The sequence below is a fragment of the Argiope bruennichi genome, chromosome 2 (assembly GCF_947563725.1).
Source record: "Argiope bruennichi chromosome 2, qqArgBrue1.1, whole genome shotgun sequence".
NCBI classification, from domain to species: domain Eukaryota; kingdom Metazoa; phylum Arthropoda; class Arachnida; order Araneae; family Araneidae; genus Argiope; species Argiope bruennichi.
The window spans coordinates 35,299,586-35,315,138 of record NC_079152.1 but is presented as its reverse complement, the minus strand read 5'-3'; the positions used below and the strand labels follow the sequence as shown (position 1 = coordinate 35,315,138).

The 15,553-nt window shown below is 28.6% G+C and overlaps 1 protein-coding gene across 1 annotated transcript; it reads right to left on the bottom strand.

The window, feature by feature from the left end:
- Positions 1-1,261: 1,261 nt before the first annotated feature.
- Positions 1,262-12,861, bottom strand: LOC129961708 (protein artichoke-like). Its single transcript, XM_056075250.1, has 3 exons — positions 12,563-12,861; positions 3,383-6,096; positions 1,262-1,887 (listed from the first exon to the last, which is right to left on the bottom strand). Exons 2-3 carry the CDS (start codon positions 6,078-6,080, stop codon positions 1,322-1,324), a joined length of 3,264 nt encoding a protein of 1,087 aa, XP_055931225.1. The 5' UTR covers positions 6,081-6,096; positions 12,563-12,861; the 3' UTR covers positions 1,262-1,321.
- Between the last annotated feature and the right edge of the window lie 2,692 nt (positions 12,862-15,553).

Here is a 15,553-nt window from a genome sequence, read left to right as displayed (position 1 = left end):
TACAAGAGAATAGGACATTTTGATCGGATTTGGAAATCTGATGTATATGCGCATTTATATTGTCTATATATTTCTAATTCAAAAATATATTTTACTACACTGCATTTCTATACTTCATCAGGTCATTTCTATACTTCAACTGTTTTATTGCAGATGGTTTAGCAGTTTTTAATCTGTTCAAAGAAAAATCTTGTGGTCGACAAATTGTTGATGCAAACAAGAAAATTAAAACTCAATTCAAATAAAAGAATAATATATAATAATAAATATATTTTTAGGTCTCCTGAATTAAAAAACTAATATTAATGAGGCATATTTAAAACAAGAACATTATAGAAGACAAAAAAAAAACTCGTGTATCAATGTATTGAATAATCTATCCTTATTCTTCCTGATAGCGGAAATACTAAAAAAATTTTGGAAAACTTTCTTAAATTTCAAATTATTTTTTTTATCAAATATAATATACTCTAGTGAGCTTTTTAGATTCTTATACTACTACTGTTGTTAAAATTTCATATTTTTGCACCAATGAATCTGCTCAAGGAAAAAAGTTTTCACAGTTAAAAATGGGTTTTTTTATATTGTCAGCAATTTAAAACTTTTATATTTATTTAACTTTCCAAGAAGAAATTTAAAGGAAATTATCTGAATTATTTTGCAAAAATTATTATCTAATATACAAACGTGTACACGCTTGTACAATACGATCAATATTTAGCTATTGTTTCCAAGAAAATAGAATAAAAAAATGAGATTAGTTCTTCTCAAAAACAGAAGAAACAACATTACAATACTGCCGATCTCTTATTTCAAGATGGTGAAATTATATTCTCTTATTTTAGTCAGATTTTTTTTTAAAACTAAAATGTATATATTGATTATATATCTTCATATTTAACTTAATCACTAAGGTGTTGCTATTTTACAGAAAGCATATAAAAGGAACACAATTTTATTGTGGCGTTCCATAAAAGCAATTGTTCCATTTCTTAAACATAGAAGAAAAATCTAGAAAATTTAATAGCGTCTAGAAAAATTAATTAATTCTAAATATTATTCCAAGAATAGTACTTTTTATGGAACAGAAATAGATAAAAATTTATTGAGTTTTTATTTTATCTGAAAATCCATTTAATCCATCTGAAACACGTTGTTTCGAGATAAATTTTATCACCAAACAATAACGCAACTATATATTCTTGAAATAAATAATACATTTATAAAATGTAATTTTTTATTTAAAAATATTTTCCAATAAAATATATTTTAATATAAAATATATGCATTCAGTCAATAAAATTATCTCAATATAAAAATATCACAGATAAAACCTCAAACACATCGCTATTACAGACACTAACAGAGGAAAAATAAACCCTAAAGCGGAAGCTTCCACCCGTCTAGCAGCCCCAACAGGTCCTACTGTGGTACATTGAGAATCGAATTCGTCTCTCTCTGTACCTAAGGAGTCGATCGCTCTGAAGCATAACTGGTACACCTCCTGCGGCTCCAGTCCCCGGAAGACGTGTTCCCTCTTATTGTAAGGCACCACCTCCTCAACCACTATGGTCCCCGTTTGATTTCGGAGGGAGGCCTTAAAATCGGCCACATCTTCCCGCGTGGCTACATACCACACTACCCGGAGTCCATGATCCTTTAGTACCTCACTCCCCCTAATTTTGATGTCCGGCTTCACAACCACTTCTTCAACAGCCACATACCGGTCCTGGCAGACGAGGTCATCGATGGACATGGATACCAGGGATTTGCCGGTCAGATGGGGAGGATTATGGCAGGTGACGTCATTCCACATAGACGTATTCGGTTGATTGCTCAGCCACGAACGCAGTGGGCGGACATTGCAGTCACACAACAACAAATTACCTGTTTGATAGAAAAGCACGGAAATGTAAGGTTAAACGGTTCGTTACACAAGAATTGGTAATTTTGAGAATAAAATTTGGATTGAATAGAATTATTTTTTATTTAAAATACTGTTGTTATAATTCAATCACTGCAAATAAAAAAAATGATAAATGCAGGAAATAAAAATGTGTGATTTATTGCTTAAAAAAATAAGGAAAGTTATATAAAACATTTTTATAATTAAATTGGTTATACGGCTACTGAATTATAAATAAATTATCCTCATCGATGTACAACTGTGTCTTTCTATGGACAAAGTATGTGTCAATTGATATTGACAGTTCAAAACAAATGAATTGAGGTAACATTGTGTTGATTTAAACATTAGTAAAATTGATTCTTATTGCTTTAAAAAGTTAATTGATACATATAAAAGATTTTAATTTTCAATACCAATTTCTGTCATTCTCCCTAATGGATCTCAATACTTAAAATGAAATTTGTTTGGTTTTAAGGAATTCTTTCAATGGATCCGAAAAGTATACATTCTCATATTTCATTGTGACCTGTGTCTCCGTTATACCTCTGATTAAGTCATTTGAAGCTCTCACATATGATCAACTTGAGCTAACATGGACTATAGTCATTATCTATATTCAACGAGCATCTTCCATAAATTACATTTGCATAGAAATAAATTTAAAATTAAATTTGCTATCTTAATCCTCCTTCCATCATTTAAAATCTAAATGTTATCAATAATGTCCTTGTACTTAACAGTGCCATGTGATATAAAACAAAGATATCTTATATTGTAGTAGCTCACAATAAAATATTTTAATAATGTAACCTGTTTTCTTCAAAAGCTTAGTTTCCTTAGCGGATAAATTTACTTAGTGTGTCATAAGCTTGAAATTTTGTGCACATTTCTATCGAAATAAAATGCACATTTAAAAGAATTAATTCATTCTACACACAAAACAAATTTATGGGAAAAGGACAAACTAACTTTTATCGAAAATTTTCTACATTAATCTCTTTAATTTTTACCAAATTTATTAATATATAGTATAAACAGAATAGGGAGATTCGGTAATCTAACAACAGGGGGAACAATGCAAACTATCATCTATTATTAATGTTTTAACATCTCGCACCGTCTGTGCTAACACTGAAAAGCATTCTATTTTTTTCTACATTCCAAAATATATATAAAATATAAATGCTGAAGTGTCTGATTTTAAAATATATATAAAAACACAGACACTATTATTTCAAAATTAATATTGATTTATTAAGTTGCAAAGAAACCATTTTCTTTATGGAAATTATAACATATTTTAATTCAAAAGATAATTACTCTACTATTACTAGAAACTATTTGGTGCCTCGATCTCAAAATTATCTTAATAAAATACGACAATTCAAGACAACTGTCAGAAATAACTTTGTGACATATATAAAATTCACAACTTTAATGTCATGTAATAAAAAATCATATCAAAATACTTACCCGAGAAAAGAACTGTGAAATTTTCTTTCATGACAGGAATGAGTTCCTCATAAAACGAAATAAATCTATTGTTCCGCATATCCAGTAATTGCAGTTTATTCATTGCCAGAATTTCTTCGATTTCTACAGAAGCTAATCGATTATTTCTCAGTATCAGCTCTTCCATATCTTCTAACACACCAAAAGTTCCCTTTGGTAATTTCTGAAGCTCATTCCCAGATATATCTAAATGGCGAATGTTCGTCAGATTAGACAGAACCCCTGGTTTTATTTCATTAAGAATGTTGTTTTGCAACTTAAGAACCTCCACCTGTTTCATACCATCATCAAAAGTATTCGTTATAATTGGAATGTAATTATTACTCAAATCAATATGAGTTATTCTGTAGGGTATATATGGAGACTTTGGAAATGATCTATCAGATATGAAAGAAATGTGATTATAAGAAACGTTAAATACGTTTAAAGACAGTAAGTCTTCCAGTACGCCATGTGTTTTATTTTCCAATGTCGATATTCGGTTATGAGAAATGTCAAGGTTTCTCAGGGAAACTAAACCTGTGAAAGTCGATGGAGGAATCGATGAAATATTGTTGAAGCTCATATTCAACCTGATGAGTTGCAGCATTCCTTCAAAAGCACCAACAGAAATATTTTTAATGTTGTTATAATCTAACCTAAGTTCAAAAACCACAGGCAAATTACCGAAGGCTTTTCGACCCAAAGTGGTTATATTGTTGCCATGCAAATACAAATACTGGAGAGAACTCATGTCTTCCAGAGCTTCCCATGGAATCCTGGAGATGTTATTGTGGCCCAAAGAAAGGGTTCTTAAAGTAAGCAATCCTTTAAAGGCACCTCTTTCCAATTGAGTCAGATTATTATTATCTAAATACAGATGCAATAAAGAGTTCATCGCTGGAAAGATGCCAGGAGGTATTCGCTTAATAGAATTATGCTGAATGTGTATCTCATTCAAAGCAATGGGTATAACAAACATATTTCTAATGTCATTGTGATGGGCGTAGATAGTTCGTACAGATACCAGGTTACTAAAACCGCCAGAAGTGATTTCTGTTATATTGTTATAGCTGATATCAATTTCTAGTAAAGTTGTAATTGTACCGAAGCTGCCGTAACCAATTTTTCGGATCTTGTTGTGATGTAATATTATGTTACGTACGCTTCCAAACTTTTCGAAAGCATTTCCAGTAACTTCAGTTATGTTGTTGTAGCTAAGATCTATAGTGTGAAGTTCGTACAGTTTCTTTGTAGAAAATGACTTACGATCTATTTTATCAATTTTATTATGACTCACGTTGAAAATCTTAATTCCGGTCAAATTGGTGATCAGTACTTTAGAAAGATCTGTAATATTATTGTGGTTCAACAACAGTATGTTAACGTCACTGTTTTGAAAGGTATCTGGTGCAATTTCTGCAAGATTATTGTAAGAAAGATCAAATACTGTCACATTCGCCATCTCGATGAAAGCTCCTTTACCTATGAACGTTATATTATTATGACTCATATCAACGACTACTTGAAACATCCGCTGGAAACTAGAACTGGCAATTCTCGATATTTTGTTATAGCTCAGATCTAACCTTTCCAACCAGTTCATCTCTTTGAACATCTCATAGCCAATGTCCTCGATGACATTTCTCGATAAATCGAGGGTTCTCAAACGAGTAGGAGCCAACAAAGCTCTTTTATCCATCGTTTTGATTTTATTACCGGCCAGATAAAGATCTCGAAGCAGCCTTAGTCCTCTTAGTAGATAGGCATCGACTGTTTTGAAATTGTTATTGGAAGCATTGAAGACCCTCAATTGAGCATTTCTCGTAAGAGCCGATCGAGGCATTTCATTTAGGTGGTTGGATGAAACGTTCAGAAACCACAAGAAAGTCAAATCATTAAAATCTGTTTTACCGAATTTACTGAAGTCGTTATACGAAATATCCAAATATTTCAACTTCACCATTTGTTTGAAAACGCCTCGTTCAAATTTTTGCATTTTATTGTGTTGAAGATGGAGCTTATCCAGAGATCTAAGCATGTTGTTGAAAGCACCACTAAAAACTTTATTTATTTGGTTATTATCGAGTCTAAGTTCTTTCACATTTGGCAGACCGCTAAAGGCGTTTGCTGGTATGACCGTCAGCTGATTGTGAGCCAAGTTCAAGTAGTGCAACTTTCCAAGCTTGTTTATAGAAGATGGTACACTTTTCAGGTTATTTCCTTCCAAACTCAGAGATTCGAGACTGTCCCCAAGAGTATCAAATACATCAGGTTCAATGTCTTGGATTTTATTGTAGCTGACTTCAAGATTAACAATTGTTATATTGTGAAAAATGCTGCCTTTCAATCGTCTAACGTAATTTTTTGTCATCAACAAACTGTAAATCAATTTATCTTTAATGTTCCCAAGGCCCAAGGACATCATGGCTAAGTTTGCATTTTCGCAGTGAACCGTTAATCCTTCAACTCCGCCTTTCTCACAGGTACAAGGATAGGTAAACATCCTGTTGACAGGACAAAGGATATGAGGAGGCTCTGTAGGAGCAGGGGTGGTCGTAGTGGGACGGACATATTCTTCCTCTTCTTCTGGTGGCTGATTGGCACCATCAAACTGAAACTGTCCACAAGAAAGAAAAATGCAGCAGGACAGAAGTAACACTCTTATTAAGAGTTCCATGGTTGATAGTTAAAATCTGTAACAAGAACAAATTTAGTAAACAAAGTAAGGAGTAAAAGTTAATTAATGAATAGAAAGAAATGATGATTAAATTACTTTTTAAAAATTTTCAATAAAACAAATTTTTGTCCATAAATTAAGTTTTTCATTAATTATACATCATAATATTTCTAGTTATGGTATCATTGTAATATCTCTTGTCATTATATCATTATAATATATCTAGTTTTCTAGTCACTCTCATCATAATTTTCTAATCATTAGTCATCATAATATCTTTAAATAAATTCCAACAGACATATTTTATTAAAAAAATATTGAAATAATTTTAGTTCAATTCTTTTTCTAGAACACTATTTAATTCTATATCTTGTATTGTGATATTTTCCCACCACAAATTAGTTGTGAAAACAGGTGATTTAAGAAGCTATGTTTAAAATATATATACAAAATTCAATGACTAACATACATGCCCACCATGATTAACATGGTATCATCAGGATTTTAAATACAGATGCTAACAGCTGGATTATAGTTAAGTTTTATGAATATTTACTATTAATATTAGTTCTACTAATATTTACTATTAATATGAGTTCGATTAATATTTACTATTAATATGAGTTCGATTAATATTTACTATTAATATGAGTTCGATTAATATTTACTATTAATATGAGTTCGATTAATATTTACTATTAATATGAGTTCGATTAATATTTACTATTAATATGAGTTCGATTAATATTTACTATTAATATGAGTTCTATTAAAGAAAGAAAGTTCTATTAGAAAGCGAGCAATTTTTCTACAGAGCTTCCTTCAAAATACGTTCGAATGATTTCTCACTGCCTTTTTAATTCGAATTTTAAAAAAAAGGTAAAGTAGCATGGCAAGAATGTTATCTTAGATTTAAAAGTCGTTCATTAGAAAACATAAAAAATATTTATTGTGTTTCTAAGGCTCTCACTTCATTTTCTTAACATGTGAATTCTCAAACGTGAAAAATTACATTTCTTTCCATTATATAGCAAAATGATAAGAATGTTATAATATTCAAAGACTTATCATCATGATTTAGTTCTAAGTAGTCTTACTTTTCTTTTTCGGAAATACTGTGCACTTTAAAGTAATGATTTATTTATCACTGAATAAATTTATCTTTTAAGTTATCTTTTCTTTCCACTTCCATGAGCGCTTTAATTCTGATATCCTTCGAAATCCATATTTATCTTTTCTTTCTACTTCCATAAATTGTTTTAATTTTGATATCCTTCGAATTCCAAGTTTCAGACCGACGCACCAACGCTGTAAAAATTGGAAACTGCACTGCCAATGAGCAAAAGACTGATTCCACATGTTTGACTGCGCATACGAAGTAAAAGTGGAAAGATCAAAGACTTCTTGGCATTCGAAAGAAAGTTCGATGATTTACTCCTACGAAGAGAATTTCAAAAAAGAAAAATGAAGAAAAAATCTGTTTTCTCCATCAGACCGCCCACTCTATTCTGCTAAAAGCCTCGCCCACTGCCTTATAATGAAAACTCTCGGCCCATTTCAATTTGCGAATTCTCAAACAGACAAAATATCCATGAAGTTCAATTTGATTTAATACTGTGTGATAAGTTTTTAAAAATATTGCATATGAATTTTATCAAATCAAAAATTAACTACCGAAAATATTTTCTTTCTTTTTTTACAAATTAATGATGACATGTAATAAATACTTAGAATTTTACAATATTTTTTTGGATAATTATTCAATTCCATACAAAGAATTTGTCATTATATATGGTTCAAAAAATAATGAGTAATTAAGACATTTAAAAATAATAGCTGAGTAGTAAATATTTTTGTGCATATTTATTAATCTTTATTTTAGATTATTGATAAACAGGTCAAAACTCTCATTTTATCCTGAAACGTTAGTTTAGTGATTAAATATTCTACTTCTGATTGTAAATAGATTTGATTGTCGACAGCTTAAATTGTCAGTATTCTTCTAGTACACGCTGAAATCAGTAAAGAGAATTTGCTAATATATGTGCTTTATCAGAACAAAAAATATATATTTAATTATAATTAATGAATAAAAGGAATATCTTTTAATGTATCCAATAATTTATTACAAATGATTGTTAATAATAGTAAAATTTCCATTCAATTCGTGAGATATTCTGATCGATAATTAATAGGGAAATGCTCACAAATCTGTCGGACGAAGAAAAGAATAAAAATAATACCATCTACATAAAATAAGCAGGAAACTTTCAAAAAATGTTAGAAGAATATAAGTAAGCAAAAAAAAATTGTAGCAAAATATAATTTCATTATCGCTTTTGACAAGCAATTAATAATTCAATTACGGTTTTCCACAACCTTCCAACATTGCTATCGCACAGAGATAAAATTAATAGCAATTATTTCATAGAAATCTCTCGCCAAAAATCGCAAGGCAAAATCAGTTAGATGAATTTGTTGATTACTATACTTTTTCTCAAATCGTGAAATTAAAATGGACTCGGCTATCATTTATGATAGCAACTGTCAGATAACAAAATAAAAATTAAAAAAATAGCGAAAGGAATTAAAAGTACTCTGAGCTTTAGCGCTTAGGAGCAGATATTTATCTTTTGTTGACAATCGAATCCAAATTTATTCTGATGTGATCAACTTTGCTTTTAAAAAATATCGCAAGACGACTCGGTCTATTTTCCTTTCAACGATAAATACAATTAAAGCAGTGACATTAAATGAATTGTTATTCCATGGAAAACTATCAATATTATCATTTTAAATTGTTTATTTCAATTCGGGCGTTTTGAGTTTTTCAAAACTATGGCAACTACTGAAATTTAACAAAAAATGCAAATAAAATTATGAAAGCTATATTATGCATTCAGTGCTTCTCTGAGGAAAGCGAAACTTCCCTAGATGCATACTTCGGGAATATCGTCTTAGATCCAATGTAAATTTTGGATTAGTTTAGTTATATTAGCGTCCCGTTGTAAAACAACACTAGGGCTATTTTGAGACGGACCTCGTCATTTTGAACCGCGGTCAGATGACGAGGACGACACCTGAGCTGGCACCCCCTCTCCACACCAAACCGGCGGGAGGACGTGGCATGACGGATTTAACGTGCAACAGAACCCCTTACACGACGGTTCTTCGGTGGAATCTGGTCTCGAACCCTACGGCTCACAAGCATGTCGATTTTGGATTAAATATGATTGCTTATCAATATAGAAATAACGGTCTAACTGCATTTTAAATATTTTTAAAAAAATTCTTTTTTTAGTATCTTTCCATCAAAATCATTTTTCTTTCCGCTGAATTTTCTTAAAACATTTTTGTCAGAATTGAGTTCGGAATGGAAAATTTCGAAATTATTGCGGCAAATCCAGACTGATAATTCTTTCTTATTGTCCAGAATTATTATTTTTTTTTTTTCCATTTTCTTGTTCTAAAAGAATCAAAATCAATCTTGTTTCATCTGATAAGAATGTGCATCTTTCTCGCATTCTTGCTAATTTTATGATTAGTCAAATTCTAATTAATAATAGTATTCTAATTTTTCCAAACTTTTATTTTGATTAGTCTATGTCAAAATAAAAGCACGAAAAATGCAACAGAATTGTAAAAATTTAATTTTACAATTCTATTTATTTTTCACTCATTTTCTGATTGTTAATTTCGAAATTTTCAAAATTTGTGTTTTCTCAATGATAATGCAATTTTCATATTTACAGAACCTACTTAACTTAATTCCAAAGAATAAAGCATTTTTTTAGGGAACCAAGAAACATTTATATGTGTTTGTGTCTTATATATGAACCAAAATACATTAATTTTAATTAGATGTGTGTACTTTTATTGAGAATTTCTTTAAATTCCTAATTAGATGCCACATTTTATTCTGGGAATTCATTGTATTTCCATTCATGAAACAGAAGAAAAAACATCCGAAACATTCAAAAATGCTCTAGGGAATTTTTATCTTAAGAATTAATTGCTACTTAAACGCAAATTTGAAGGCAAATTTTGCAAAAAGATGCATCAAATCTGATGAAATTCTTTCAATGCAATTGAATAAGTAATTCTAATTACTATAAACAATTTTTATTCTACATATTTTTGTTGCAAAATTAGCATCTTCCTGAATTTTCATTCTTTCTTGCAATACATTGTGACATATTTCAAATAATTCAATTAGAGATGCACTAACACAGAATTTCATCATAATTTTTTTATATTCAAATAAACCTTATTTCATAAATTTCACAAATCTACATAGTTTACAATGCTAACTTGCGTTAAAAATTTATTGAATATTCATTGCATTAGGGTATAAGAATTCCAAATATTGAAACTTATTTAAATTAGAATTTTCTTTAAATTGTGGTGTGAAATATTTATATGCATTTTTTACTTATGATTACTTATGATTTAATTATGCTTTTTTATTAATACGAATCTTTTTTTTTATTTTTTCATTTAAATTGATGAGTAGATTTTTTTACATACCTTTAATATCTTAAATAGCAATTATTTTTAAATATAAGTTTTATTTTAGCGAATATTTAGCAATAAAATCTTACTTCAGTTTTAAACATATAATTTTGAGTTTAATTTAGTTTTTATCCCCTGTTTTAATCATTTAATTTTTAATTTAGCTTTTCTCCTGTTTTGAAGGTACACGAGAACTATTTTCAGGCGAATCTTGCTCTTTTGAGTTCTGATCAGATGACGAGTACGACGCATGAATCGGCGCCCTTCTTCCCTAAATTCCGCTACACATCAGCGGGAGAAATTGGATATATGACAGGCATGATAAAAAGTGGTGGCAACGAAGTTGATATTGCCAGGATGTCACAAAATTTGAATTTTATATTAAATTGTTTTTAAGACACAAGAAATGCGTAATATATAGATAAGAATAACAGAATAAGCAATTCTAAATAGTGGATAGATAACGAAAGCAATACCTCTGTCCCCAAATTTTTAGTCCTGCTCTAGGTTTATAATTGCATGCCTTCACATATACTGAATAGATTTCAATGTTATAAGAAATAAAATTCACTACTTTCTAACTCTGAATTAGGTTCTAACTTTTATATGCACGAGAGAAACAACATATCATATAATTCTTCAATAACTTTTTTCTAATTATATTCTGCATAATCAGTTTCATCCAAATGCTACAATAACAATGCAGATATCTGAACCAAAATGATATCAGATAATTTGAGATTCATAAATGAAGTGAAAATTTATTTTTGTTGTTCGAACAATGCATAAATTCAGCCTTCCACTCGTTAATATATAAGATTTTTTGAAAGAAATATTTTTTTTTTCAGTAGTGAAAAGATAGGTTTTTCTAAAATTATTATAATTATTCACTACTAAAATTAAATATTAAGAAATCTTAAAAAATATAATTTTAAGAAATCCTATTTTGTTTGATATAATATTTTAAAAATGCGTTGCGAAAATTTTATCATTTTTTTAGAATCAACCTTGAAAATGCTTAAAATTTATAAGATGAAATTCTGTTAGGCATTGTCACATTATACATTTAATTTCATTTCAAAACCATAATTTATATTCCGGCGGTTTAAGTTACAATAGAGTATGTCATTTTCTAAATTCTCCAGAAATAAATGCATCACATAGGATACCATATTTTTCACGATTAGAACTGTTCAATTTTAGAGAGTAATTTGTTCCAAATTTAAAATAGAGTTGAAATTAAATTAAATCTATGCATTGTTTACATTTATTTATTTATTTGATAAAATGACTTATCATGACTTTAAAAAATCTTATTAAAAAAGCTATATTAATGATTAAAAAGCATTAAAAATATATAAAATAACGCAAACATGAGAATAGTTACTTTATTAGAAATTGCTTTATAGAAAGCTTTTATTGAAGTATTTTTAAGAATAATAGTTAATATTTTAAGTAGTTGCTTGTGTGTTTTAAACAATAATATAATTATATTAAATTTACTTTCTATTATTTCAAATTTATTAAAACGTTTTCTTACGTTTCTAATAAATATATTAACAATTTAGATGATTTATTTCTTTACATACTTAATAATACAATTCATTTAATAACTCATATGAAAATGAATGGCAATTAATAATGTTCTATATATAAACATGTATAGCATTAATATAAGTACAATAAAATTCGTTAATATTTGTATACATAAACACCTTTTAATTTGGAAGCAATACGTAATATGAAAATAATTATGAGAATTTTTTTTCATAATGTTATAAAATTTCTTATATAATGGTGCTTTATTAAAGCTTTAACAACAAGTATTAATAAAAAAATCTATTCATAATAAAATATTATTATATGTGCATCTAAAATATTCAACACAATTTTAGATATATTATAAATCTGTTAAAAATTGAGATAAATGAATTTAATACTATTTCGAAGCTAAAAAGAACTTTTCTTACCTTTGTTTTATATGTGTTAGGTTAATCCAAATAATTCTTCAAATTTTCATTGATATCTCAACAATAATTCATCTGATAGCTCTATGAAATTCAAATTCGCACTTTCCCGTAGTCGAAGTTACCATCTTCCTCTTTGAAAATTTTCAAAAATATCCATATTCTAAATATTCCGATAAAGAAAATTCAATATTGTTTGATGTTTTTGCAGAAATGGCAGTCAGTTTTCAAAACAATCGGCCATGTTCTGTGCCATGACCTAGTTTTGAATCCACGTTGTGAACGCTTTTCGCCAAGAAGCAGTCAAGACAGCAGAGAAACTGAAAAGTTTTCTTGCGAAATTCCGATGCTACATTTGGCAATTTATCCTTCTTTAACAAAAACAAATTGAATTCCTAACGTTCTTGGCATTATTTTTAATAGCAGTTAATAGTTCTTGGCAATTCTTTGGCTAGGATTTAAATTCCAAAAAATGAAAAGAAGCTTTATTCTGCATTATATAGGATTTTTAATTATAGTTTAATTTACTAACTGTATATAAATTTATTATATTTAAATATAGTTTATTTTAATCACAGTCATTAACATTTTATTTTGATATTCCTGATTTAATCAGGGTTTGTTTAGATAATTGTTGAGGGCTCAGTAACTATAGAGGTTTCCCAAATTTCGATATATTATTTGGGATATTTTCTGAAAAACTAATGATATACTTTCATTTATTTTATAAGGACAGTGAACTCGAAATGATTCAGTTAAAAAGAAACTATCGTTTAAATTTTAGAACATTTATTAATAAATTATCTTTTGTGAGTTTTATATTATGTTAATGAAGCACTCTAGAAACTACAGGATGTTTTTTTTAATTTTAAAAAAAAATGCTAAATTTATTTAAATTGTTGTTAATGTCAATGTTATTGTTAAAAAATTATTTAAATTTGATTTTAATTTTCTTTATATGTGGAAGAGTCTTCTGATGGAAGGGACCCATAATTAAATGTTTTGTTTATCATGATTTGGTACATAAATTTTTTTATATAGAGAGATAGAATCAATAGAAGTATTTGGTGTGGGAAATGATTAAATTTGCAATGTCTAAAATTTCCTAGAACTCTTAGTCTTAAGAAATGCTGTATGGCATATGCATCCTATGTTAAACTGAAATAAATGCATTTAAAACTAAGCACAATGTTGGAAATAATTGTTACAAAATATAGCGTTATAATACTTTATATCATCAAATGTATTTAAAAGAAAACAATTTAGATGACAGCATGAAAAATTCTGTTACGCTTACGTAGGCTCTAGTGCGAAAGATTTTAAAACAAAGTTTGTATTAAACGTGCAATGCTTAAATGCGACATACAAAAATTTATAATTCATTTTTAATTTGCAGTCGTTCTGTGCAGACTGTTTTTTTTTTTTTTTCTGTCTGCCTTTTGCGGTGTAAAATTATTTTAACACCAAATGAATAATGGGACAGAAGATTTTTTTAATCATTTCTGAGTAAGATTTTGTTAATTTCAATCTGTTACTGAAAGGGCTATTTTTATAATTTATTGCGAGATGTTTTTCATTTCCTAATGGGCACTTTATTATGAATACATCATCAAAATTAAGTTAGATGTAGGTTAGAGTTTCTAAACACAGTGAAGATCTCTTACTTTGGGGATGATTTCTTTCAGTCATTACTTATAAAATACTGTTCGAATATAGTTTATTCATTAAAAAGTGCGCAGATAATTCATGTTTTGTTGTTTAAACTTGTGAGAATAATTGTTTAAGTTCATGTATCATCGGATTGAGATTCGAAATTCTGAATCCCATTTCCAGATACATAGGGTCGATAAATGATATTCATTTTTCTTCAACAAATCCGAGTTAATTTGTCGTCATCTGACTTCAAATACAACAAACAAATTCAATGATATTGTCAGTTATTTTTCTCTAGATTTGACACCTGAAACATTTCCGTTTCTCTCATCGATCCCTCACTAAAATTTCAAAACAAATCCATTTCCATTTCAAGACAAATCTTGAGCAACTTATTTGACTTGCAGTCAGTCCCATTAGTCTCGAAATCTGAACAATTTTGTGCTTGAATCGAACACCGATTAAGGATATGGTATCTTCTAAGTTGAATTCTGGGGGAGAAAATTCGTTACATCTTACAGTTTAGTGAATAAGATGCAATTACAAATCTTTTTATATAATTACTACTTACATTTACATGTGGATTCCAAATCATTTTCGAGAAGCTAAGAAATGAAATGGTAATATAATAAACCTCTCTACTAATAATAAATATCAAATAAATAAATATTTCACTTTATGATGATATCTTATTCCATAGTAAATAGAAGTTAAAATGTAGACTGTTAATCTCCGGTGTAAGGAGATTCATTTAAGGAATAATTTATATGACCAATTCAACTTTCTGAAAAATAGTCGCACATGTATATTTCTTAATATTGGCAGATTTCCACACTAGGCTGAGATGGGGCCGCAAACAAATTGCATTAAAATATTTTATTTTTCTAGTTGCCAAATGAATTAGTTTGTAAAAAAAAATACAGATTTTATGTATGATAAAATATTAGGGTAATATCAACATTGTAGCAAGTATAAATGATTAATTTACCATCATTTATACTTTTTTTCATTACATTATTCAGTTGTTAGAACAATTATAAAAATTGAGCATAATGCTAACAATTATAAGAACTGAGCAACAATTAATAAAATAGAGAGATACGTTTCTGACAGGTAGCCTGGAGTCATAATAAGTAAATAAAAACAAATATATATTCACAATATTGCGGAAATTAAACAAATATTAAGCTGAAATCACTCATTATTATATTAAAGATGTGCTACAGTGCGAAAATAAATAATCATATTAAAAGAGGAACCATATCATGAACACTGCCTAGCGCTACAAATTACATAAATCCGCTAATTTTCTTAAATTAAAAATAAAAAACATTTTGTTAT